Source organism: Brienomyrus brachyistius, chromosome 4 (genome assembly GCF_023856365.1).
Source record: "Brienomyrus brachyistius isolate T26 chromosome 4, BBRACH_0.4, whole genome shotgun sequence".
Taxonomy (NCBI): Eukaryota; Metazoa; Chordata; class Actinopteri; order Osteoglossiformes; family Mormyridae; genus Brienomyrus; species Brienomyrus brachyistius.
The window spans coordinates 15437492-15463328 of NC_064536.1; the positions used below are offsets into that span (position 1 = coordinate 15437492).

Here is a 25837-nt window from a genome sequence, read left to right on the forward strand (position 1 = left end):
CCAGTTAGACAGAGAAGCGATGGTTTCGCCAATGGGTGGCATGGGCAGAGGAAAGGACTGGCAAGGGGCGTGGCACTGAAAATAGGAAAAGGGCGTCAGGATCGCCACAGAGTTCTGCTTCAGTACTCCTGGCAGGGAAGAGGTCCCTTGTACACCAAGTTAGGAATCCCAAAGTAATGGCATGAGTTAGTGGGCTGGATAAACAGGAAAGGGGAAAGTTCCACTTAAGCTCGATCCATGGGGTTTGTGAGATTCCCAGCTGAGCCACTCCTCATCGCCAGGGAACATGTGATGTGTAACGCCGTTCATATAGAAGTTTTTCCTGGACGGTCATCATCACGGCGTGAGCAGCAGAAGGTCAAAGGTCACGGATCTCGCGGCCTCATTAAAATTCGAAGCACGGGGAAGGTCGTCCCCTGGGAGTTCGTGTACAATACGGCATTTACGGTGGGCCTGATGTGGCCGTCGTCGTACATCCCACTTCCCAAGAAGCCGGCGCGTGTCAGAGACCTTTAGCCTGGATAATGAGGCATGATGAAGGGAAGAGGATGACTAATCTTTGACTTATTACCGTCCTCTGTTTTGCCGGAAAGGATTAGCCTTGGGAATCTGCCATTTCACAGCTCTGTGTGTTTCTAAGTCGATTCGCCTTTAAACCCACGTAGGGCCGAGACCCAATACCCTTCACTGGGCTGCTCGCCCTCCTTCCATCTCCCATCCAGGCGTCCTGCACCTCTGACCATAGATAATGACATAACAGCTGGATTAAACATTAACTCCCCCCACTGACAAAGGCAGCTTTTGATCTGTACCCTGCTGTCAGGGATTTGTTCAAGATTCCACATGGAATCGCTGTAAAATGACTGCATATGTCTCTAGGTAGATGTTTGCGTGTTTTTTAATGATGATATAGATCTTTGTTGATTTTATGTCACATACGGGAAGTGCAGGTGTTCCAAGAGCATGCCTGTGTTACTGTCAAGAAATCATACGGCAGATAGCCTGTGTGTATCTTCTCTGTGTTGGGTTGGCATCCCATCCAGGGTGTACCCCAGCCATGTGCCCTGTACTGTCTGGGATAGGCTCCATGGCCTCTCCATGATCCAGTCGAGGACAAGGGGTTAGAACAGTGGTCACCAACTGGCGGACTCCGGTTTGCATCTGGACCAAACTACAGTCAGATCTGGACCGTGCAATCGATTTCCTCCTCCCCCTTGGTCAGCAAATTTTATCGTTAGTGGACCGAGGTTAACAAATTTTGTCATTCGCAGTGGATCCTGGCTTTGTGTTACTGGTCGAATTTAGCCCACCGGAGAAAATGGTGGAGGACCCCCTAGGTTAGAAGATGGGTGGATGATACATGCAGTTAAAGTGAAATGGAAAATAAATATCGTAGTATTGTTTTGCACTGTCTTCGTAATTGAGTTTGGCTCAACGCACAAGCATCCCTATGCACCTGTTGAATATGGCCAATGAAGATCTTGAATCTTATTGGCAGATGAGTTTTTTTATACCCTTCTGAACAACGGACACCTGGCGAGGATGATGGTCCGGGTCCTCGGAGCAGCCCCCATGCTTATGAAAGCTGCCCAGTCGTGACTTCGCTAAATGCATGTGCTTATGCAACGCAAGGGCTGATGGAATGCGCCGGTGACAACAAAAGATGCGGGCGCTGAGCGAGGCGGCGCACACTCCGCGCGAGGTCGCATACGCAAGCCGGGCCTTCAGGACGCTGCCAAAGTCAACAGGCCCCAGGTTTGACTCAAGGCCAACAAGAACATTTTCAATAGCTCTACCTGCGTTTCCATAGAGACGTTTCTCTCACGTTTTTTTTTTTTCTTTCAATCTCCACATACCTCCATGGAACAGTGGCAGATCCTTGATCTCTTTGTCACATCTTAGAACATTTCCAGGACTATGCAGTGATCTCGGCTCTCTAGCTGTGTTAATATAACTGAAGGTGTGTGCGCCCACAGAATTACTGTACAAAAAAAAACATGGGCTGTTTCATAAGATCCACATATTACTGCTATGAATCACGGCTGAGATCCAGACTTCGGTAACTTGGGACATGCTGTCAATAGACAGAAGAACCTTCAAACCTAGAAGTTTTCATTTCAGGAGTTCCAGGACTCCGGTTCTCAAACGGAAGACCCACAAAGTTTGTGGCAAAGGTTAACGTAGGCTTGATGTGGCAACGAAAGGCTGACATGCCAGTAGGGGTCGCAAGAGAGCAGAGGAGCACGTTTACATGCTCCATGCGCTGCCGCTGTCGTCGGGAAAATGTCCTCCCCTGGTGGGATCTCAGAAATAGCTTTCCCGCCTTCGCATATGCTGAGGAGAGTGTTGCCTTTGACTTGTAAACAGCAAAAAGAAACCACTGAATTCTACCTACTTCTCATCGAGCCACCCACTGGTTCCATTTTGCAAAGCTCGATCCTCCCTGGTCTCCCCGATTGGCTTTCAAAGGCTTGCCTGGCATTAAGAGCCTAGAGAGAAATGTCAAAAAGCAGGAAGATCAACACCTCCCTTCCCCCAAGTCCGTCTCTCCTACCGACGGAGCGCAGAAGAGCGAACAGATCACAGCCTGAACAAATGAAAGGGGGAAACATCAGATCCAGTTTGGAGAGAACCATCGGAGCAGGATGTACCGACCGCTCTGAGCATGTCAGTCTAAGAGAAAGGAGGGAAATGCTTGCACAGAACTGTTAGTACAGAATTACTCAAGCGAACATTTACTACAGCACCTAATTCTGGCAGGAGTCCATCCCTGTTGCCTTTCTGACAATCTGGCAGCCAATCACAACCAGCGATGGAAGTAGCTGCCCTTACTTCATCAACCAATCAGGAAGGAAATTAATTTACTCTTGCCTGATGACAGTTGTACAGTGGAAGGAAAACTGCACACAAGTGACGTCTGCCTGGCCTAGTCAGCACCACACACACCCATATATTTTTGTTAAGATTGAGTTCATTAATTAAACTTATGATTTCTTTTTCCAAAGAAACAGGATTCGAGGCATAATAAGCAACAAATATCTATGCCAAAATATTCATAGTATTCTGGTTTGCTGATAAACACCAGAAAGAAGGAGGTAGATTAAAGATGGCAAAAAAGCTAACAGTAAATACCCAGCTTCATGTCAGCAGTGGGCTAATGGCATCCTCACCATACCGATCTGTGTTGACAGCTCAGGCCGCAACCGCATGGTCACAGAAACAGCTAACGAGCCAAGGAGGAACTCGAGGACCTGCTGATCTTCCCGTTCCTTGCTAAATTGAGTCATTTACACTCGCTTCTCGAGCATTAGCGGGCCGCCCCAGGCTCGCAGGACACGTACTGCGCTGTCAGCTGGGCATCCTGCAGCCGCGTGCTTCCCGGACGTCTGCGCGCCAGCCCCCATCTCCGGCAAGGCCCCCATCTCCGGCAGGGCCCCCCATCTCCGTCAGGGCCCCCCATCTCCGGCCGGCGGCTTCCAGAATAACTCAGGCTTATTGTGTTCGGACCCCTTTGTAGCCAATATTGATTTTTGAAGCATTACAGCAATATTGGAGCATGGCACTTTTTTTGAGTGAAAGCTGTAATAAAGCTGTTTACCTCTTTCTCTCTCTTCTGTTTAGCTTTTTTTTTTTTTTTTTTTTTTAAAAGTCAATAAAATAAATTTCAACATTTCCCAGAAGGTCTCCATGCTTGCTTCTGTCTGGGTAGTTCTTCCTAGAGAAGAGAGAACACCGAGAGTGTGACAGGATTAGCATCGACGTCAGTAGTACTGTTTACCCTATTCACCCTAAAAGATCACCTCTGACTATTCAGAAGTAGCTGGTGGCCGCTTTCCGGCAGGGATTGTTAACTTGGTATCTACTATCCATGCAGGTTTACTTTCAGATTCTTCACGTGAAGCACTATTTTCCTTCTCTGCACCCAGCTAGTAGTTTCTGCCTCATTTATGATGGTAACAGTATTGTTTTAATTGTGCATCACATTTATTGTGCCTCTGTCTCCCCACATTATCCGACCACCTGTTGACGGGGGGGGGGGGTGGTATGAATAGGCAGCAGAATCCGGTAACTGGCAGTGAAAATGAATATGAAATCAATATCTTCAGATCACTAACAGTTCTGCTGTACAGAAATGAGACTAAATAACTTCAGTTAGGATATGTATCATTTTAATCAAGCACCAGAGAGAGTAGAGTAAAGCTTCGCACAGAGATCAGTGAGGTTGGGGAATCGAACCCGCAGCCCTGGAGGTATGAGGGTCCCATAGGAGAGGAGATTCACCTGTCAGTCAGATCACATGAGTAAAATGTCGTCTGCATATTCTGCACCTGGGCTGGGGATCCCCACACCCAGATCAAGCAGCATGTCTCTGGCCTTGAGTCCTTCAACAGCCAACTGGGACGAGACTGTCACTCACTGGGAGTGGCAGGGGGACTGGCCAAGGTGCGACATGCCAGGCACAGGAGACGGCAGAAGACGGAGGAACTGTGTCTGAAACAGATTAAAAGACAATTAGGAAAAGGCTCAACCTCCCAAATGGAGGAGGTTCAAACATTTGAGCTAATTAAGGTGCTTTGCATAAGGGTCTAAGTGACTAAATTATATAATGTATCAGCCTACGGATGACTAAACAAGATTACACTTTACGCTACTTCTGAAATGAACACTTTTCTTCCAGCAAGAACATCCGCCACCCCGCCGCGACGTCCCCAGCGCTGCTCATGGGTATTAAAAACATTCACTTGGCCCTCCTTGCACCATTTCCAAGACGTCTTTAAGAATACGGTGGCTATCTGCTTTCTCACCGTTCGCCGATTTCTAAATAACGGGAAATAAACACGGCCCCTCTGGGGGGACGCTCTGATCTAATTGCTGCGTGTTTTTTTTCTTTTTTAATGTAATCTGTGTTAGTGGTCGATAATGGACGATAAAAAAGCTGCATTATGGAGACCGGAGCCCAATTTCCCCCTTATTTGGCACTGATTCAATCCAACGCAGATGAGCACATTAAAGCATGAAGACAATTCCAGCCTCAAATTACCTCCTTAGTGTAATCTGATCCCTGAAGTGACGTGCTCCTTAAGTCCTTACGACTCTGGTTTCACGCACACATGGTGAGTGCGGAGTTCGGAGGCGGACGGCTGCTCTGGGCACTTTGTTCTAGACACGCCCCCTTTGCACCGATTGGCCGATGATGTACCCGCAAGTCTCAGCACGGCACGGAAAATGTAACCCCTTCCCCTAGCTTGACCGAAGGTGCAGCAATGACTGGCTCTCAGTTGTATGTGTCCTCGTTGCCCAATCCCAGGCTACGCTGCCCCTGCTGCACGGCTTTTAGCCTTCAGATAGCTCAATACCACCACAGAACATCACATAGAGTCACATGACTTCACATACTATCACATGACACAGCATAACAGCACATCAAGCTACATACAAACACATGACATGTAACCCTGTCACATTACACCACCTAATGTCACATAACACTTTATTCACTCAGATAGCACTACATGCCATTACATTACACCTCATATCACACGTACGAGTCTTTCGGGATCTCTACAGGGTGCCATTAGAAACAGGTCAAGGAATTCTGTTAATATGCAGCCAAAGTAATTTTTTTATCCTTGTTAAAGCAGAGACGAATATTTTGCATAGAAATGGGGAAACAATCAAACTTTAGTTTGAAGAAGTGTCCAGGGTGAGCAGAATTTTATCAGTGGGGGCATCCTTGGGCCAGCAGACCCATCAATTGGGCCTGGTAGATTTGGGGGGGGGGATATTCCACCTCACTCAAAAAAAAAATTTTTTTAAAAATCATAAGAACATAAGAAAGGAACAAACGAGAGGAGATCATTTGGCCCATCGAGCTCGTTTGGGGAGAACTCAGCTATTAGCTTAAAGGTGTTAAAATATTATGCAATAAGAACATAAGAAATTCATAAATATGAACCTTCTGACCTCCCATCCACCTCCAAGTGCACCCATGACCTTTTGACCAGGCCACACACATGAATATGCTCTTCAATGGAAACAAGATAGAATCTGTCTACCATACATATTACCCAACACAGTCTGAAAACACCAGGAAAAAAACAGCTAAAAATAATAGCTCAAGTAGCATATAAATCTGTATGTTCGTTATGAATTGTGCATATATTTACAGATGCTCCCTAATGCCTGATACCAGACAAAACAGACTGAATGGGTATAGTGTCTAATTAATCTTTAAGTCCAAACCGCAAATGCGAACATACTCTACCTACACACATGACTCAAAGGTATAGAACGAACGTCAGGTACCAAGTGTACGTAAGAGCAGACTGATGCTGGCCAACCAGCATCTTGCCCTGCCTCCAGGTGCCTGACTCACATCTGCTAAATACACTCCGCTGGTCTGTGTAAGACTATACATCCTGTTAAGATCGTCTGGGGGATCCGCAGCTACCTCTGCATGTAAGTTACTCGAGGATTAAGTGTGTTGGTCAAGATGGAGGTAAAGATCAGGTTCCTGCATGTGTGTGAGAGTATGAAGGGTACGGCTGAATCGCCAATGGGACGTGTAGATGATTTCAAGCTGAAGTGTGTAGGTTGCAGGATAGGCGACTTCAGATGGAAGGTGAATTTTGGCCTGCTAACAATTTTTTCGTTCTATGAACGTTTACCGAATGTTATGATTGAGGTATGGAAACGTTCAAAGTGTTGATTTGTCCTGATGTTTCCAGAACAATCCACTACTACAACTAAGACTAATAATACAAAGACAAAGAAAGAGCATAGTTCAGCAGTAGGTAACACCATTGTGTTACACACCACACACCATGGGTTCAAGGCTGGGTGGAATGTTCATAGTCAATACCTGCAGCATATTTATAAAAGTATTTCATTATAAAACAATATTTTTTGTTATGTAAAAGTTATGTAAAAGAGGTGTTCAGGTAATGATTTCATCATGCTGACAAGGCAAAACCTTTAAATGTTTAAACGTGGAAATGATGTTCCATTAACGTTACAGTGGGAACGTTCTCTGACAACTTTGAGAGGACCTTCACGTAACGTTGGCTAAAGTTCTGGGAACGTTCCCTGTTAGCTGAGCGTGAGTCATTCCTGAGCATGTTAGTGCAGAATAAATGGTGTTGGTCAAGGTGTGGTTTGGTAGTTTGTATGTGATTTGGGGACGCACTCTGTCAGGTGACATGAAGCCTGTTTGTGATTTGACCGCAGATTTTTAAGATATATGCCTGTCCCTGGTTCACTGAACCCAAGGCTAGGAGGATAGTGTTTTAAAACGGCCTCACCTGCATGGGATGGACTACATATGGACTGGGAATCACTGGATCTATAGTTCCTGGATGTTCTCTGCACAGCAGTCATTAACCACAACCTGGCCCTCCATGCATCACACTTAATGTTTAAAGGGCACTGCACCCTTGCCAAGCCCACACGCTTCCAGAGTGATCTCACCTCATTAACATTTACGGTGACGAGGAACCGACAGCCTGATTAAGATTTCATGGGCTGAGACTTTTACGGGTGTATTGACATTTTGCGTTCTGATAAGTTGCTCGGCAACAACGCAGAGATCATGCATGTACGTGCACACGTGAGTGAGTGTGTGTTCAATGGAATGCTGCCAGAATTCCTGCAGTTCAGGCTTTTCCCGGACATTGTATTCTGGGATCTGAATTAGATATATGACTAAAGAGAATGAATAGATACTAAAATATCCTTTATGAAGCAGTACACACCAATTAAACTACTTCTACAAATCCATCATTCTTCCTACCAATGATGCTAATCTATCACTGGACATGCATAGAATCCATTGCAGAATCCATGGGCAAATTACAGAAGCCAGTTCACTTAACGACTTGTTTTTGGACCGTGGACCAGGGGGATCACAGAAATCATGTGACCCAGGGTTTCAGCCTATGGCAAGATGCCAGACTGAAAGCATGCATACTGAGAGACCCAATCCCACAGCTCTAGACACCACCCTACAGATATCTGCTTGTTTAATATAAAAACGAGGCACTGGATTGGCTATTGACACCTGTCAATCATCCATTTACCACAGAGACCTATGATGATTGGGGCCTGGAAGGGGGAAGGGGAAACAAGTCTCTGAAGCACAGCAGATACTGGAGGCATGACGGATGCAATCAACCAGGTACGACACAGGTTTGTGCTGCACAAGTCAAGTCCTGGTTTCGGTCCTTCGCCTCCTTAGCTCATTTAAATACGGTCTGGAAGCAGAATAATCCTTTTTGTGTTGAGCAACAGTAATTTCCAAGGCCACAAAAAGCAAAGCAGTAGTCAAAAGCCGAACAGGCATCGCATTGCAAACCACAATCCATTAGCCGAATGTGTGAACTGGCATTTTCCCTTTAGTGGAATCAACAGGGCAGATCATTAAAAATAATGTTTCCATTTTCCATTTCTGTTACTTCTCCCAAGTCTTTTGATTCTAATTTAGGAGTGAAACTTCTGAATGCAAATGCACATGTGCCCAGTGTGGCCTTAGTCCTCCACTGTGTTTATTTGCCCTAAAGTGGAGCCAGACGGGGCCCCTCCCTGCCTTAATTAACCCAATGCACATCTTCCTGGTTTCTTTCCTCAAGACACCGAGGAGCATCGATCACGGCGACATCTCATCCCAGCAAGGATGGGCTTCGTGTCAGTTTTACACTGTAAAACTGCTCCCCCGCCCCTCCCCCCAAACCTCCTGGGGGGGGAGCGGCACACGCCTGAACAGACAGCCACCTTAACGAGCTCGGGCTGTCTGGAGTAAACTGGTGGAAGCTGATTGATGGCCGTCCCTTTGTGACATCACAATTCACTGGACGATTCACCACAGGCCCTTAAGTGAGATGCAACAGCAGTAAGAAACACTACAATCTCCACTCATTAACACACCTGGCAAACCTCAGTGCAAAACACTTAACAAAACATTGACGGCTGTTTATTTATTTCTCTAGTTGGTTATATCTGGAGTCAGGGGAAGGTGCAAGCTGTACTTTATGTACAAACTTTATTATTTTTAAAAAATTTTCTACTTAAAAAAGGTAATACACCCATACGAGGAATACAAAACGAATCTCGGTCCACTTTTTCCACCGAGAAACAGTGTGAGTCAAAAAGGCAGTGGGATCAGCTTTGATGTGATGTCTGGGGAACTTTCTGTAGCAAAACAAGACAGCTGAGAGTGAAGGTCTGTGTGTGTTTCTGTATGCAGGGGGAGAGCTGGAAACATAACCGGAGCCAGACCAAGACACTCATGTCGCCGTATTGCCCTCTACTGGCGATAAGTAGTAAAGCAACTGTGGATGTCCACAAAGGTTTAACGATCGCTCTCTTTCTTAAGTTACTGAACAGTTAAGTTAGTTAAGAAGAGGACGCTGTGGGAGCCTGAAACGCACCCCCCTCTGTGGCCAAGCTCAGCACAAAACCCCTCACAGCAACCAGGAAATAGATTCATTAAGGCACTAGTGGGATTCTCTAATTTGGTTTTCAGAGGGACTAAATTAATCACTCCACCAGTGGTGCTAGAGAAGGGGGATAAAAATGGCATGCTAATCTATTTAAGCAGCGCAGTCTGCAGGTCCGGAGATGACATGAGCTATCTGAGGCAGGGCATGGAGCGAGACGGGCCCAACAGGAGGTCACACCTGGTCCAGCTGGATGAGGCCTTAAGGCCAGAACCTGGGTTGGGGACTGGAACTACAGTTTGAACCCAGACCTTTAGCATTACTGGGTTTCCAGGGAGATGCATTTATTCAAACTGCATGTTTAAAGAGATGGATCATTTTCGGGTGGGAGATCTTTGATCATTTGCCAAATCCTGGCCCACATCCAGCTTTGCTGGACAGGAACATGAGCCAAGACCTAAAGTGAGCTTTCCTCACTTGTATGTCAGTTTGGGAAAAAGCGGCTCCCAAGTAAATGTGTCGTGATGTGAAAAGCAGCAAAGGACAATGCCGGGACAGAGGCTAACGGGTTAGGGAATCCCGGAATGCCACCGGGAATCCGTCTTGAGTGGGGAATTGGTGGGCTTTTCCCAACCTGGCTGCTGGTGCAGCCCCCCGGGGGGATAGATCCCACACCCCCTCGGACTCCCACCCACCCACCGGTTCACCTTTCTCACGCACACAGTTCCGCGTCACAAGGGCCGTGATTCACGCAGCCCCGCTCGCTCGCCCGTTCGACGATGCGCTCCCATGCGACCCGTGTCATTTTAAGGAATGACCAAACCGTACAGCTGCGGTGGAGTTTCACCTCAAAGCGACATCTGTGGCAGCCGCCTGCGGGTCACAGATGTGGGAGAAAGGTTTACGGGCTTTTGGAGAATATGCAGTTGATGTCAGGAGATTTAAAAATGAACTCTAAGGACTGTGAGGGGGCGGGGTCTGATGGCTTAGGGTAGTGTTTCCCAGTCCGGTCCTCAAGAACCCCTGGTCAGTCCGCGTTTTTGCTCCCTCCGAGCTCCCTGCTAGATGGTCCACATTTTTGCTTCGTCCCAGTTCCCAGTAGGAGCAAAAACATAAACTGTATGGGGATCCTCAAGGACTGGGTTGAGAAACACTGGAGAGAATAGTACTGCAGTGTCCTATTATCAGGGTTGCGGGTGGGAATCCCCCCTCCTCTCTTCTTATGTCATTTCCTCCAGGTATTTCCTCTTGCAGTAAGAGATGCATGTTGGTGAGCCGGTCTGTCTAATTTACCCTTAGTATCTGCTCCTGTGTGTAAGTGGCTCACGCATCCAGTGCAGGCTGCTCCCCCAAGCTGTGCAGCCTGGACAGGCTCCAGGCCCTCCTCGGACACTGCGAGAGAAGCTCATTCATAATTTATGAATGAGCACAAGAATATAAAATGGACTCAAACCGAAACTTAAAAGGCACCCATTACCAAAATTAACTGTGAGTATTTAAACTGTAATTTCAAACAGTTAGCAATAATTATTCACTCAATTTCGACCATCTTTTATTGCAGACCCATTATTGGGATAATGTGATCGTTTAATTAACCTCCAAAATAAGCTGACTTGTTGATACTCCTAAGTTTGGTCTGCTTGTATTCCGATTACACAGTACGCCCTCTAGTGGTCTGCAATGGGATCAGCAATGTGTCTGAACTTCAGAAAACAGGCAACATTTTTATTTGGCATTTTTATTTTTTTCTCTCTCTCAGTCTGGACTAAGTCAGAGGCTGATTCAAACCCACTTGTCATTAACATAAAATCTGTGAAGTAGTCACTAGTTTAAAGTTAACTGGGGGTATTTTCAGGCTAAAAGTCTGTAGGCTGGAGCCATTCAGCTTGTGAGCTTAATTTGGTCAGCTGGAAGAGCACAGAGTGATCTGAGTGAGGCTGTGGGCTGTCAGTGTTTCCCATAATGCTCAACTCTGTAAGCAGACAAAAAATGCACAACTGTTATGTCACTTTGTCGACAATAGTTTACAGACAGACAGACAGACAGACAGACAGACAGACAGACAGACAGACAGACAGACAGACAGACAGATAGATAGATAGATAGATAGATAGATAGATAGATAGATAGATAGATAGATAGATAGATAGATAGATAGGCAGGCAGGCAGGCAGGCAGGCAGACAGACAGACAGACAGACAGACAGACAGACAGACAGACAGACAGACAGACAGACAGACAGACAGATAGATAGATAGATAGATAGATAGATAGATAGATAGATAGATAGATAGATAGATAGATAGATAGATAGATAGATAGAAATAATAAGAAAACATACACCGTAACAGAGCAAGGTATGTCAGGGGAAAGTTATACCAGCACGGATTTCTGCTGCACAGCTTAAAAAAATGTCTTATTTGCAGAGAAAATAAATGATCTTTGAGCGACAGCATCCAGCTACCAGCAGCACAAAAGCCCCACGCTACGAGCACCGCGGGAGGATTAAGCTTAATGTCGTCCCATCGTGGGGCTGCGTAGCGGAGGCTGGGTCTCTGCTAGCCGCGGATGCTAAGGACAGCAGTTTAGACAAAGCAGGCCCTGTGTCTCCGCAACAGGCTCGGTAATCTACAGCAGGAGTGCATTCGCACAGCATGCCCCCTGGAGGTAGGGGCGCCAGGGCTCTCAGATCCCGCTGCCAACTGCTGTGCTGCACAAATGTTATGGTTTTGCCCAATGAACCATCAGGAGGCTATAACTGTAGTTTAACAGAGCGCATATTATGCATAAATGTACAATGGAAATGTTGCGTTATTTTGATACTCAGCACATATGTTTATCCAAAGCTTACTGTCTGAGAGTTAAAATCGCTACCTGGCATACCTCCACCTCAGACCTGGGAACCACACCACCGCTCCGTCTGCGGCCGTCTCCAGCCAATGATGTAAGAAAGCCCTTCATCTGGGTTCTGGGAGTAACGTTGACGCTATGCGTGAGAAATGGGAAAATTCCTTCTGAAGACATTTGTTTGTTTTTCGGATTTCCCCCCCCCCCTCCTAGAAAAATCACAATTTATGGGTTTCAGATGACCACAGGGCACAGAGCAAAAGAAGGCATGAAATAATTCAGCTTCTACTCCCATGAGTATCGATGCTTTCTTGGATTATCTCAGGCTGCTCACCGAGTCCTGCAAGGAGAAGCCATGAGCTCTGTCCAGGCTTCAGGTATGCGATCTCAGGAGTCCGGATGATGCAATGGCTGCATGTGGCAGGGTGTAGCTGACATGTGGCTTACTGGTCTCTGCAGATGGACCTCAGCATCCACACCCTTACTTCTGGCCCAAGGTTCACTGAGGGTTGGAACGGGGAGCTTGGACTGTGGAACCAAGGAAAAAAAAGGATGAGAACTTTACTTCTTTCCAGTCTCGGCTCTTACATCATCTCCACCTTGGGATTTCAGCAGATCTTTTTGTTCCTGGAGAACTTCAGTACATTTCAGAATTTACTGGACGTAATATTAGTAGTTCCACAGCTTTTCTAAGGCGAGACCATGATTAAAAAACGTTCTCTAAATCTAGAATGTGTTCAAATGCTTCACCAGAATGGATTTTTTTTCAAATTCAGATGCTTTTAAAATCAAAATCATTCAGTGCAGCTTGCACAACTCATTGTTCCCCAAACCCACCCATGTACTGTATAACATCGGCTCTGTTTCCAAAACACACATTGTTCAGGATACAATAGCACATCCCATGTTAGGACTTGGACCTAGAATTTTGATCTTTTCATCATATTTTGGGCTTCTCAACCACTGCACCCCCTGCTGTAAATAAGTATAACAGCATTTCTTTCTCATCTTAATGAATAAGCGCATCTCAAATCTTTGAGTCCACACCTCTCTCCCCTTTTAACTTTCTTTCTTTCGTGGCTGAAACAGGGAGACCTCTTTTGCTCTGCCTAGCCAACAGGGCCCTGGAGACGTCATCTGAGACATTTACACATGCGACACTGGCTTCTCTGCCAGTTCGTTCTTGGCAGGTGGTTGTTTCCCACAAAAGTTGCAAAAGCCCTGATTGGTCAGATGCCAGCTCTGTCCCGTCTCCTGCAATTTTGAGAGACAGGATGATCGACATCCTTTAAAATTTTTTTTTTGTCCCAACGAGAGATTCAGGCATTTTATTTTGGAAGTTACCTGAAAAGGTGTGGCAGTTTATGGAGTGATCCTTCCTTCCTCGCCGGGGAGCCTGTGGGATCACTGGAAGAAGGTTCACTATTGGAGAAACAGAGTTTCATGCCCCATGTCAGATCTTATCTGTGTGCCTGTGGTCAGGAATGGTTCTCGGAAGCCTGTTACTCAACAAAAACACTTCCCACGAACTAGGAACAGGCACTGCGGCAATGAAAACCAAATGCCTGATGTGGGAAGCCTAAATAGACACAGACCAATCGCGTTTCACAACTCATTAGAAAATTACATCTCACTGTAACATCACAGCTTGTTAACAGATTCCAGCTTAATAACCGTCCATGGCTAAAACGCTACAGACCATCAATATATTAAACCCCCGGGAGCAGAAACACAACTAGCTCACAATTCAACACGGATCTGTGATAAATTATTGCCATTGTTTATTAAAAAAAAATAGTATAAATGAGTATTCCTGCTTTATTGCACTGATCTTTTCATCCGTCTCGGAGCAACCATTTGGTCTGCAGATTTTCATCCCAACAGAACTGTGACTCGATGGTGAAAAACAAGGCGATGTGGTATGATTACAGGGGCTGGGCGCATCTTATATTATGCCTCCAGGTGGTTTGGAAAATCAAAAGCAATCAAAGGCAGTAAACTGGCAGCCGTACGGCAGGGGAAGCCTCATGTGTTCAGAATTGCAGGATCCACCTGGGTGACCATCCTGTTGTCCCTAAGAAAGAGTGACAAAACTGACCAACGCCTAGCTTTTTAATACGGTGCCCTGTTTATTTTCATAGCTCCGCCACCACCTAGCTGAGCCAATGGCAGACGAGTCATTCATCCCAATAGGGGCTGGAGAACATGAGGAGAGGATCGACAGCGTAAGCTCCCAAGAAACAAGACAGCACACGTCATGACTGGACCCTGGCCAAAAGAGGCCATTCATTTAATCGCTCAGCTTCGGTTTATTTAGTTTGTTATTTTGTTATGCTAGTTTTTGTTGCCACGGCCAGATACAACTGGTTTGTTTTTCTTATACTCTGGGCTATACGCTAATGAAATCCATCAGAACCACTACAATGTTAATGACCAACTTGTCGATCAGGCCCAATCCGTACAAACAAGCCACTGCTGAGGCTTCAACTCGCAACCTCAACTGTTTAGCGCAGTGTTTCCGAATCCGGCCTTCCGGGACCCACAGCCGGCCCATGTTTTTGCTCCCTCCGAGGTCCCTGTCAGACAGTCCACATTTTTGCTTCTGGGAAGATGACAGCAAAGTTACTTTGACTTCTGACTTGACTCTGCTTGAATTTGACATGGGCCTCAAGCCCGGACGCATGACAAGGCCTCTGGTTTTTAGAGAACTGTCCGTCACATTCGCTTCGACCTTCAGCCGGAATGAGCTGATTTTCTGACCATGAGCATCAGATTCGCGAAGGCAGGGATCTGAACAGGAAAATACTCGAGCCAGCTTGACTTAGCACTTTGGTATTTTTCGATCTAGAGTTTCCAGGAGATGACGTCAAAAAAGAAGTAGAATATTGTGCAATGTAAAAAGCAGTTGTATTTTTAAGCATGTTTATTAAGAATCTCACTCATGTGCTCAGAAACAAATACTCCAATCGTGTCCCAATCTGCATGTTACGTAAACATTCGCGTGAGTCAAGCTAATAGCCAAACTGACGAGATGTCAGACGTCTGAAAAGCATAGAGACCAGCCCACTGGTCCAGTGATGAAAACTACACCATTGGCCAAACCTGGCTTCCTCATCATCAAATATTTCATCTTTTATTTTCCCAGAAACGTGAGCTATTCTATGTGTAATATGAAAGATACTTATTAATCTAATGATGAAATATAAGTGTGTATATAGCGAGACATGAGCCAAAACCCACTTAAAATCTTTCTAAGGGGGTTAGTGAAACCATCAAATTTCATCACACCAGAAAACAAAGGTCAGGGGGCAAAGTGTTCCCTGGGTGGCCACACACACACACACACACACACACACACACACACACGTAGGGTATACCTATCCTTATGGGGTCCGCTCATTCACTTCTATGGGAAAAATGCTAACGCTAACTATGGCGCTAACCTTAACCCCCACCCTGCCCTAACCATAACCATAAGTAACTAAGCAAAATATAAGAGTTTTTACATTTTTAGTTTTTTTTATAGCAGTCACTGATTTTTATAAAATAGAGTTTTCCCTTATGGGAACCCTTATAAGTTTTCCCTTATGGGGACCAGGAAACTGGTCCCCATAAGGGAAAAAAAACGGATATTTATCACATTGTGTCCCAATAAGGATAGGTATACCCTATAACTAGCTTGACGTCATCACGATAAACCTTTGAGTGGACAGTTAACAAATGAACTATCTCCCCTCACTAAAGCTAGCATCCAGTTTAAAGGTATACTAGTCTATACTTTTATTTGCTGTTTCTTTCTATATAATTACATAATTGTATATCCATCCACCCATTATCTAAACCTGCTCGTCCTATCCCGGAAGCTACGGCCGCGAGGCAGGGAATAAACCCAGGACGGGGCGCCAATCCAGCATGGGAAAGTTAAAATGACTTTCACATTATTTCAGTGTTTCATGACTAAAATAAAAGTGACTCGCAAACGTTTGGTGCCAAACAAAATATTAATCGGCTAAAATGAGTAGATAAGGACTAGGAATGACGGAAAACATGGCGAAAAAGTGGTGGGTGTGTGTGTGTGCGTGCGTGCGTGTGTGTGTGGGGGGGGGAGTCCTTTAAGGAGAGAGCAGGAGGCGGACACCCCGCCTTGGGGAGCAGCGTTCGTCATCTGTGAACAGGATAACGTTTGACTTTCCCCAAGTTTGTCAGTGTTTGTAACTGCGGAGAGTGATCTGTCTTTTTTAACATGGAATAATAATAATTTTTAAATACTTATAAACTTGTTAGTTTTTGCCTTTTAAAATTCGTGACGTCGTGTGTTTATTTGTCTTTTTAAATATATAAATACACTGCACAAATGGGTCCGGGGTTCCAGCGTTGTACCTTCTATCTTATACTCACCTTTTCACTAACGAACGCAACGCCACTCAGTTATGATCTGTTCCAGGGCTCCGCATACTCCGGACAGGGACACCGGCACAAAAACAAGTAAGTGACCTGCTTTTTATATCGATACTTTAATTTCAGTGCAATTCCAGATAATCGGCGTAATATATCAATAGGATATAAATGTTTGTAAATACTTTGCATCCTTATTTAATATCTGTATTGTATGACCAGATCCAGTCTAGATGTTTGTTTGAAAGTGTTGTAAAACACACAGTTGGCATTGATAAGATTAAATAAATAAATAAATAAACATTAGCTCCCACCATTGAATCTCTATTATCACCTTCCACGATAAGATCGCGTACAATGCTAGAAATTTGGCTGTTAAATCTGCGCAAGGGAAAGTCCTTGCTTACGGAAACAGCAAGCCAGTCCATGACATTTAATTGACGAAAGATCAAACCACAGGTTTTATTTCCAACATTGCAGATTTTCTGATAAAATTGTTTTTTAGTTCTGCTTCGTTTTTGGGCGCGGTGTCTGCCAATTTACTCATACAATTTATCAACATGTTTAATTTCACGTCTTTGTTTTTTCTTTGTTAAAATTTGGCGGTTGCGTCTTTTGTAATGCATTTCAGAAACTGGTGCGCGCATGTCGTGCACAAGAACGTGACCTGCGCGGTCCTGGCGACCGCTGAGAGCTTCGTGGAGCCGGAGCGCGCTGCTTGCCCGCCGGAGGAGCCCGACTGCCTGCGGCGAGTGATGTCAGTATCTCTTAAAAATAAATGGCGGTATAAGAAACCATAAACGACATATAAAACTACGGTTCTTCTACAGATGGTGTTAAGTGTTATTAAAATTTTGAGAAAGTCTTTTTGGGCAGGACCGTCCTTTGCCTTTATTGGTGTTCCAGGCGATCTTTCTCACAGATGCTGCAGAGAGTTGCAAGCCCAAGAGGAAATTACCTCATTGTTATTTCAAGTTCATAACGTACTGTATTGTCAGAGTCACACCAGTTTGTGTCTGCAGGTATCGGACCCAGTTCCACCCAATGTATAAGATAGGCTACAAGGTGGTGACAGAGCTGGAATGGAGGTGCTGCCCGGCATTTCAGGGCCCTGACTGCAAGACCCTGAAGACGAGCGTCTACAGACAGGCCGCGGTCGCAGCACACCCTGACTCCCAGCCCGGCCTGGGGGAAGTCCACTCTGCACCCAGTAAAGTTCACCCCTCTTCCATCTTCCTCATTACTCTAGATGAAGATTACTTCTTCATCAAAGCACAGAAGTGATCAAACTTATTGCTTAATTTGTAAGAAGCTCACCAATTGGTTGAAAGCAAGGGTTTTTGATTATGGGGGGGGGGGGTGATTAGTTTAATTTTAATTAATTTAATTTAAATAAGGAAGCCAAATGAAATATTGGATGGTATATGTGCCCGCCCTTTTCTACTCCCCTGGTTGAAAGAGGAAAACTTGGATTTGGAGCTAAGGTATACCTACAGTTGTCCACAGATATTGGCAAATTTATATTTTTATATATATATGTGTGTGTGTGTGAAATTTTATATATATAAAATATAGCGAATCAAATGTTGTCATTGTTAAATTGCTGGACAGCACAATGGCATTCAAACATAAGCAGGACATGAGCTGATCTTCTGCTGTATCTTCTTGACATTTATCTGCTGTGTGTTGCCCCCTTCCAGGGCCAGAGTTGGTAGAGTCTGGGCTTTGGCAGGGGGCAGAGCAGGTTAACCAGCTGGAACAGGAGGTACAGCGGCTCTCACAGACAGTCCAGGACCTGCAGGCCACCCTGACCGGCCTGAACGAGAACCTGCGCCCGGACGGCCAGGGAGATTCCGGCCGCATGCTGGTGACGCTGCTCAATGACCTGCAGCCAGCAGAGGGCTCTCGGGACAAGGTGCCGGACAGTGTGCCCACTCTACCCAGGGCTTCTCAGGCACTGCGGGAGGCCTTGTCCCATGAGGGACCCCCTCGCCTACTGAGGGAAGCATCTCGGGATCCCCGGCTTAGCACCCCAACCCAGGACGATCACGATTCACTGCAGACCTACATCGACCACAAGTTTGAAGAGCTGAAGCAGGAGCTTCTAGAGGAAATGGACCTCAAGATGGCTGGTCTGAAGAGCTCCTACGACCATAAGATCCTTTCTCTGGAAAAGCAGTGTGCAGCACAAGAGAGTAATCACGTCTCGTTGGCTAAGCTGGTGACTGATAACAAGGCAGACCTGCACACTGAAATCCAGGATCTTCGGCTCAGCCTGGGGACCACTGGAGGCCCGGCCAGGAATTATGGAGAGACCGCACCCAGCCGAAGGTTGGATGGGCTTGCCGAGCTCCGCAGGGACGTAGAACGGATTGCTGAAGCTGGGCGTGCTTTGAATGCCAGGGTGGACAACGAGCTCAAGCATTTGTCCTCTATGAGGCTGGAGGACATTTTTGGGCCACGGTTTGAAGAACTGGAAGCCCGCTTCAATGTCACAGAAAGGAACACAGAGGTACACTGCTTCTACATCGATGAGAAGCTGACAAGACTGATTACCGATGAGGTGGAGGCATTGAGACAGTCACTGGACGAGAGACTCGCAGCCATAGAGCCAGGAGAAGCTTTACAGACTGAGGTCAGCTCCAACAAGCGCATTATCCAGGGCTTGGAGGAGAAGCTTAATGCTCTGGGGATGGTCTGCTCCATGAACTGTGGGGCTGGGCCAGAAGGCTTTGATACCTTCCAGGAACAGCTCAGGCTCTGCAGGAGTGACTTGGATGAGCTGGCTTCGGAAATGAACTTCAGCACAGACAAGCTGAGAGAGCTGAATGCTCTGGTACAAAGTCAGCTGACGTTCGCTGAGGAAGAGAGGCAGAACTTCGCAGGCATGCTGGCTGGGATGAGCGATCTCCGCACTGACGTGAATTCCCTCCGGGGGGCGGTGGATGTCCTTGGACAATCTCTGTCCGAGCAAGCCCTCGAGCTCCAGAACATCAGTGCCACCTGTTCCCCGACAGATATGCCCCAATCTGTGGAAGGAATCCTGGGAAGTCAGATGGAGGAGCTGCGAACGAGGGTGGAGCATCTTAGCGGTCAGGTGAGCTCGGAGCTGCTGCAGTGCAGGGAAGCCACCGAAGGCATGGCAAAGGACATATCGACGGCGGACGGGCGCATCGGTGATGTGGAGAGGGTTTGCGGCAAACTAGAGGGTATCCCCGGCGAGCTACGGCAACTTCATAAGAGCCTGGAGGACACAGTGAACCGCCTGCAGGGTGGCGTTCATCAGATCAACATGACTGTGGGAACACAGGCGAAGGATTTGGTGAGCGTGAGGAATCTACTCAAGAACATCCTGAACCAGCCATCAGGAATGAACCAAACTGCTCCAGAGCAGACTGCGAGTAGCCCTGTGAAACCAGGTGAGTCCTTTCAGTGTGTCCTGGATTCTGCATATCTTTGTGTTACACCTGTGAGGCTTGTTAGTTTAATTGTATGGGAACGAGTGGTATTGTGGGTAAGCAGTTTGACTAGCAAAATACGAATTCGCCCATTTTATAAATAAAATGCAATATATGCCATAGTGCCAAAAACTTGTTTTTCTCTGTTTAAATTCTGTTCCACACTGCAGGGAATCATAACTCCCATTTAGAAGTACTGGGAGTCCTGTATCAAACTCCTGGGGACTGGATATATATTCACACGGAGGCTCGTATAGCGACGGAATGTGAATAGTAGGACGACGGGGTCACATGGTGACGGGGGGGTGTTCAGCTGGGGTTTAACCAGAGGAGGGTCCCTACGCAAGAGTGCCGTGCATCTCAAATGCCTGGCTGCAGTATGTCATTCGCAGTGCGCTCTAACCTACAGTCCCACCAGAAACCCAACACCGGCGTTTCAGCATTTTGTTTTGTTTTTTTTTTTTCTTGTTTTCTTGAAGGTTTAGGAAATGGAAGTTTGTCTGCCTCTGGATTTTGCTCTGACGTTTAGGACATTTAGTTCTCTCCAGGGAGAGGAAAGTCTTACGGCAGATATTTGTCGTCCTTTTCACACAGAACGCCTTTCATGCGACGGAGTTACTAAGCACAGTAACTTTACGGTGGACCACACCCACTCAGTACAGACCAAACTCAACGTTGCGAGCAGCACACTGTAGACTTTTAGATTTTTAGACTAGTTTTGTATTTCGGTTTATTCATTTTAACTCGCTAGTTCATCTCTCGGGACATGTAGCTATTTACAAGACTTCTGTTCTCCTGCCAGCTCTTCGGGGATTGGGGAGGGGTCTGTTTCCCATACTGCCTTGTCGAATCAATGTTTTGGCCTGTTCCTAATTAGTACACTGAATCATGGGGAGGGTTTGTATTCGGGCACTGGCGTGGAAGACCTTAACGCAGATGTTCACACTGTGTGCATGGTGATGTCACTTCCTACAGGGGGCGCCAGCACACACCCAAGTGCTCGTACATTATTTTTGTTGTCATAGCTAGCCTCTGTCTGCTCCCTGCTACTTTGTAAAGACCTACATAACCTTCAGAAGAGGTGGTGGGGTATGGAGACCCACTGACAATCCCAACTCCGGCACAGGGGGGTATACCAGGTAGATGGCAAGGGGCCGTGCAGATGTTCACACGCCAGGATGGTGTGGGCATTGTCATGAAAGTCCAGATGTTCAGCCATTTGACCCCAAGCTCCTTGTGGACCCCCAGCCCAGCAGACACCTTATCAGTGTGTCACCCTGGTGCAGCTTCCTGCTGATAGGATCTGCCTTCCCACTCAGCTGTGGAGGCCATTTCCTCTGCTGGCCTTCAGCCCGATTTCATGGACCGCTGCTTGCCAGGACCCCAGGAGAGGTTCTGTGGAGCAGTCAGAACATCGTGGGTTCAAAACCCGGACTGGTGTGTCCTGGTGATCTTTAAGCAAGGATTGCTTCACTTAAATAGCAATGCAAGATAACAGTTCATCTGTTAAATGGAAAAATCAGTGTGGGATTTATATATACTAAACTGAGTGCTAAAGAATAACTTACTAATTACAGTTTTAGATGCTAGAGGGATGTTAACTGGAGGTAACACCCAGGCTTGCGAATTAACCATTAAAACTATTTTATACAAGCAGTTAGTTCTGACCGAGAAATCTGATTGGACAAGAGACGTTCTTTGAGTGCTGTTATCAGAGTATAACCACACTTGGACATTTCACATCAGATGTATCACTCCGCCATACAGGTGTATCTAAAAACTTAGTTAATTTTAGATGATGGACAGTAGCTGGGAGTGAGTGAACTGCGTTGCATTGGAATGTTTCTGTTGTCAGTTTTTTTTTTTTTTTTTGCAGAGGCCTGTGAATGTTCAAATAATCACGCAAAGTATCTGTTGTGGCTTATTAGTCTTATTAGTTTGAAATGCTACTTCATGAACTGTTGTCTAATAGCATTAACATACTTGAAGTCATGCAGCTGTACTGAAATACATCACGGCTGTGATTTTGGTCATAGGCACAAGACCACAGGCCAAAGATAATCACAGCCGTGATATATTGGAGTACAACCACACTCCTCCTCGTATGCTCTTGCTTAATTATAAGTACATCCAGGGTGTGGCGCTAACTTTAATAAGCCTGTATAGCATAACTCTGACAGGGAATGTTTCGGCCTGTGCCGTCATGGTTTCCGGGGGAACGCCATGTGGCTGGATGAGGTCAGCAGCTGAGCTGACCGATCGTCGCGTGTAGCACAGCCAGCCCGTTTCATACACACAAAGCCATCTAAGGGAGAGCAGCGGCGGCCTCCATCTGTTCCTCATCGGGGCCCCTCCCTCGTCATGTCATGGTGCACGGCAAGAAGACCCCGCAGTTAAGCACGCGAAGGTTAGCACGTAATGTCGATTTGTGACGGCTAGCATGCGCTAATTATCGCAAAGTAATGACCGTATAAATGACAGAACCATGCTTTATGTGGGGGGGTGGCTGGGGGGGGGGGGACCTTTGGCTCACACATCAGTCTTTCAGCTGGCTAATAAACTCTGAGGAAGAGGTGCAGGTTTGTGTAAAATGAACTGATTTTACCTCTAACCTTCTGGGGATTATTGTAGTGATACTGAACCCATATATGTATACAGTTACCTCTCCAGTTGATTGGCAGTGTTGAGGGATCATGGGGAGCTGGATTTCACGGCATCCTTCCCTAGTCAGTTCTCCTGTGATCATGAGCTCAGATAGAGGCCCGTAATCAGTGTATGAATTGATGTGTATTAGTGGATTATTTTGTGACTGGCTGGTTGCTTCACCGCCACTATAAAGATCCCTCAGTGATTGTCATGTCTCCAAGCCATAGAGGGAAGATCCCTCTACTTTTCTATGCAGTCTGACATGGTTCAGTTCCCATGGGAATTATGGGTAATTTCTTTAACCAGTGTGCCACCTGCTGGCCTAAAAGTGTCAGTGCAGTGAATTTCTTTACAGCATTAGAAAAGGGTAATGGGACTGGTGCTGTGTTCAAACCTCTGACGCTCTTCTTCTTTCTGCTCTTTGGTGTGCAAGGGCCAGAACAGACCCCTCGCATTTCCCCCAGGGTCAAACCTGCACCCCTCCCCACCTCCCCCCTGGAACCTCACAGTCGTCTCATTCCCCACATCCACATCCCGCTGATTCCCCCCCCTCATCAGTTACCTGTGAACCCCATGCGGCCGGACCGTGCCCCTCAGCACCCACCCCTTCCTCGACAGCCCATGCGGGAGGCCGGAGAAGCCGGACCTCCCGGGACGCCCCCCCGGGTTCAGCCCAGGCTCCACGCAGAACCTATGCAGGGCTTTGCCGGAGCTCCAGGTGAGGGATTGTGACTATTTAATGCAACAGGCCCATTCTCCTCTGTCCAGTGACAGCATCTGACATTTAATGAAAAGATATTTTATAAAGCCATCTGTTTAACTAGTATTTATCTTTGTATTAGTTAGCATTTGTCATGTTTTACGTTTATTTTGTAAAGCACTTTCTGGGAAAATGCGTTTTTTTCACAATCCTAAAATAATGGATTTTTGGAGATGCGTGTTTTTCATTGGACAGCGATGATATATTGGAAACTTCCAAAGGACCCAAACTTCTCTATAATTTGTGCCACTGACAGGTTACCCCCCCCTCAAACCCGTGTCGTTCCGGTCCAGATTTCCCCCAGGTATGTCCCCCATCCACCTTTCCCTCCATCTGTCTGCTGCCCTTCTGCTCTCCAAATCACACCCACTCTCTCTCTCTCCCAGTCACCTCGTCCCCTTGGAGGCTCGAAGTTCAGAGGCCCATCGTCACCAGGGGTAAAACCGCGCCTCTCACCCTACGAACTTTCGGTCTGCCCTAATGCTGTCACTCCTGCTGTTACCGTTTCCCATGATTCCCCACTGAGCCTGTTTGTGCACTGATGCCACATCTCCTGCAGCGGTGGAACACCCCAGCTCAGCCATGCCCTTCTCCTTCTCCGCTGGCCTCGGCCTGCAGACGCGTCCCGCCAACCTGGGCGTGGTCCGTTTCGACAAGGTGCTGGTGAATGACGGGGAGCACTATAACCCAGCCACAGGTAGGGCCATTTTCACTGGAAGGCCTGATGGTCTTCAAACATGTCGGGGGAATGACAGTAGGCGTCCCGGGGCGGAGCCTAACATGTCATCAGCCAATAGATTTCTCTGGAAGCATTGGCTCACCCAATGAAAACACTCTAAATTAAAGACCAGCAGCTGTCATCATGTTATTGGTTTAGTAGACTCTTGTCAAAAAAGGAAAGCGGAGGAAAGCTTTGGGTCAAAAAAAGCATCCTAGGAACATTAAATTAAGGACCTTGCTTATACTCTGCTGGCTGTAGGACTTGAGCCCATGACCTGAGCTACACGTCGGCCCAGAGTCCAGTCAGGATGTCAACCAGAAAATGCGTCAGCACTAGTGCCCCCTAGAGGTTCAGCAGAGCATGTCACAGAAGATATAAAGCAGGCATATCCGTTTCCCTGCAGGGACATTCACGGTCCCAGAAGATGGGCGGTACCTGGTCAGCGTGGTGCTGATGGCACATCGGGGTGACCATGTCGAGGCCGTGCTGACCGTGTCTGATGGCATCGTGCAGCGGCTGGCCTCCTCGGAGCCCGCAGGCCGAAAGGATCCCAGACATCGGTGTGGCTGTGGTGGCTCCGCCTCCCTCACCCTGGCCCTCACACTACGGGCCGGAGAACCCATGCGGTTGGTCCTCACCTCCGGCAGGCTGGCCACCCCGGACTCCAACGAAGTTCTCTCCACCTTCAGTGCCATCTATCTCTACCCTACGCCCATAAGCCGGTAGCCTCCCAAGCTTTCCTTCCTGCTCTGACAACTGGTCTAGGATCAGTAGTTCCCCATCTGTTCTAAGGTTCACCATAATGTGCTAAATGCTCAGACTGATCCAGGGTCAGCTCGCTGTGTGTTGTGGGTTGTTTGGAACTTCCGTAAAAGCTAAATGAAGAAAATATTTCAACTTGAATTTTGTGAGATGAAGTTCTCAACCTCAAAACATGAGATTAAATGAACCAGGAACAGGATGGCCTAGGTTAACACTGAATCAAGCATTTTAAGAATGTTTTTAATATGTTTTCTTTATATGTAAACAATACATTTTCCAAGATATTTAAAAGACAGGTTGTTTAGAGTTTTAGGTTTACATACACTACTTTTTTGAGGTCTATTTTTCCACAATGTCTGATTTATCCTGTATCACAAAGCCACAGTAGTTTTCCACAGATTACAATAGGAAGTGTAGTAGCCCACACACAACTCTGCATGAGCATGTCCACTGCATGTCCCATCAGCCAATGGCAGCCCAGAGCTGTGATCAGCTGGGCTGAGTCAGCATATAACCAGTCCCACAGGATACCTGATAGTAGCCTGTACTCAGTTGTGTGTGGGCAAATTTAATATGTAAATGTGTGTATTCAGTGGACTTCAGCACAAGAAAAGAAAATGCCATTTTTATATATCCCTGTTGTACTTAGTGCTAACAGAAAATAAAATTCCCTTTGGGTAACAACTGCAGTGGAAATGGTACATTCAGACAGATGTAAGGTATAAAGTGGGTTAGCAACTCGAGTGTACTTCCATTGGCTTTGTGTGCTGATGTCAGATTCCACTAGATGGTGATAGAGAGTACAGCCCCGTGGTCA

The 25837-nt window shown here is 46.6% G+C and overlaps 1 protein-coding gene and 2 long non-coding RNA genes across 3 annotated transcripts; 1 reads left to right on the top strand and 2 right to left on the bottom strand.

Moving 5' to 3' along the window:
• Positions 1-3677: 3677 nt before the first annotated feature.
• Positions 3678-5122, bottom strand: LOC125740534 (uncharacterized). Its single transcript, XR_007397651.1, has 3 exons — positions 5042-5122; positions 4282-4491; positions 3678-3715 (listed from the first exon to the last, which is right to left on the bottom strand). It is a non-coding gene; the product is annotated as an uncharacterized LOC125740534 (long non-coding RNA).
• A 6063-nt stretch (positions 5123-11185) lies between these two features.
• On the bottom strand, positions 11186-13737 carry LOC125740533 (uncharacterized). Its single transcript, XR_007397650.1, has 4 exons — positions 13623-13737; positions 12613-12806; positions 12315-12417; positions 11186-11403 (listed from the first exon to the last, which is right to left on the bottom strand). It is a non-coding gene; the product is annotated as an uncharacterized LOC125740533 (long non-coding RNA).
• A 2667-nt stretch (positions 13738-16404) lies between these two features.
• Positions 16405-25704, top strand: LOC125740169 (EMILIN-2-like). Its single transcript, XM_049011016.1, has 9 exons — positions 16405-16763; positions 17305-17430; positions 17696-17883; positions 18374-20092; positions 23211-23495; positions 23794-23841; positions 23924-23974; positions 24097-24234; positions 24662-25704. The coding sequence occupies exons 1-9, from the start codon at positions 16633-16635 to the stop codon at positions 24982-24984; spliced, it is 3009 nt and encodes a 1002-aa protein (XP_048866973.1). The 5' UTR covers positions 16405-16632; the 3' UTR covers positions 24985-25704.
• Positions 25705-25837: the final 133 nt, after the last annotated feature.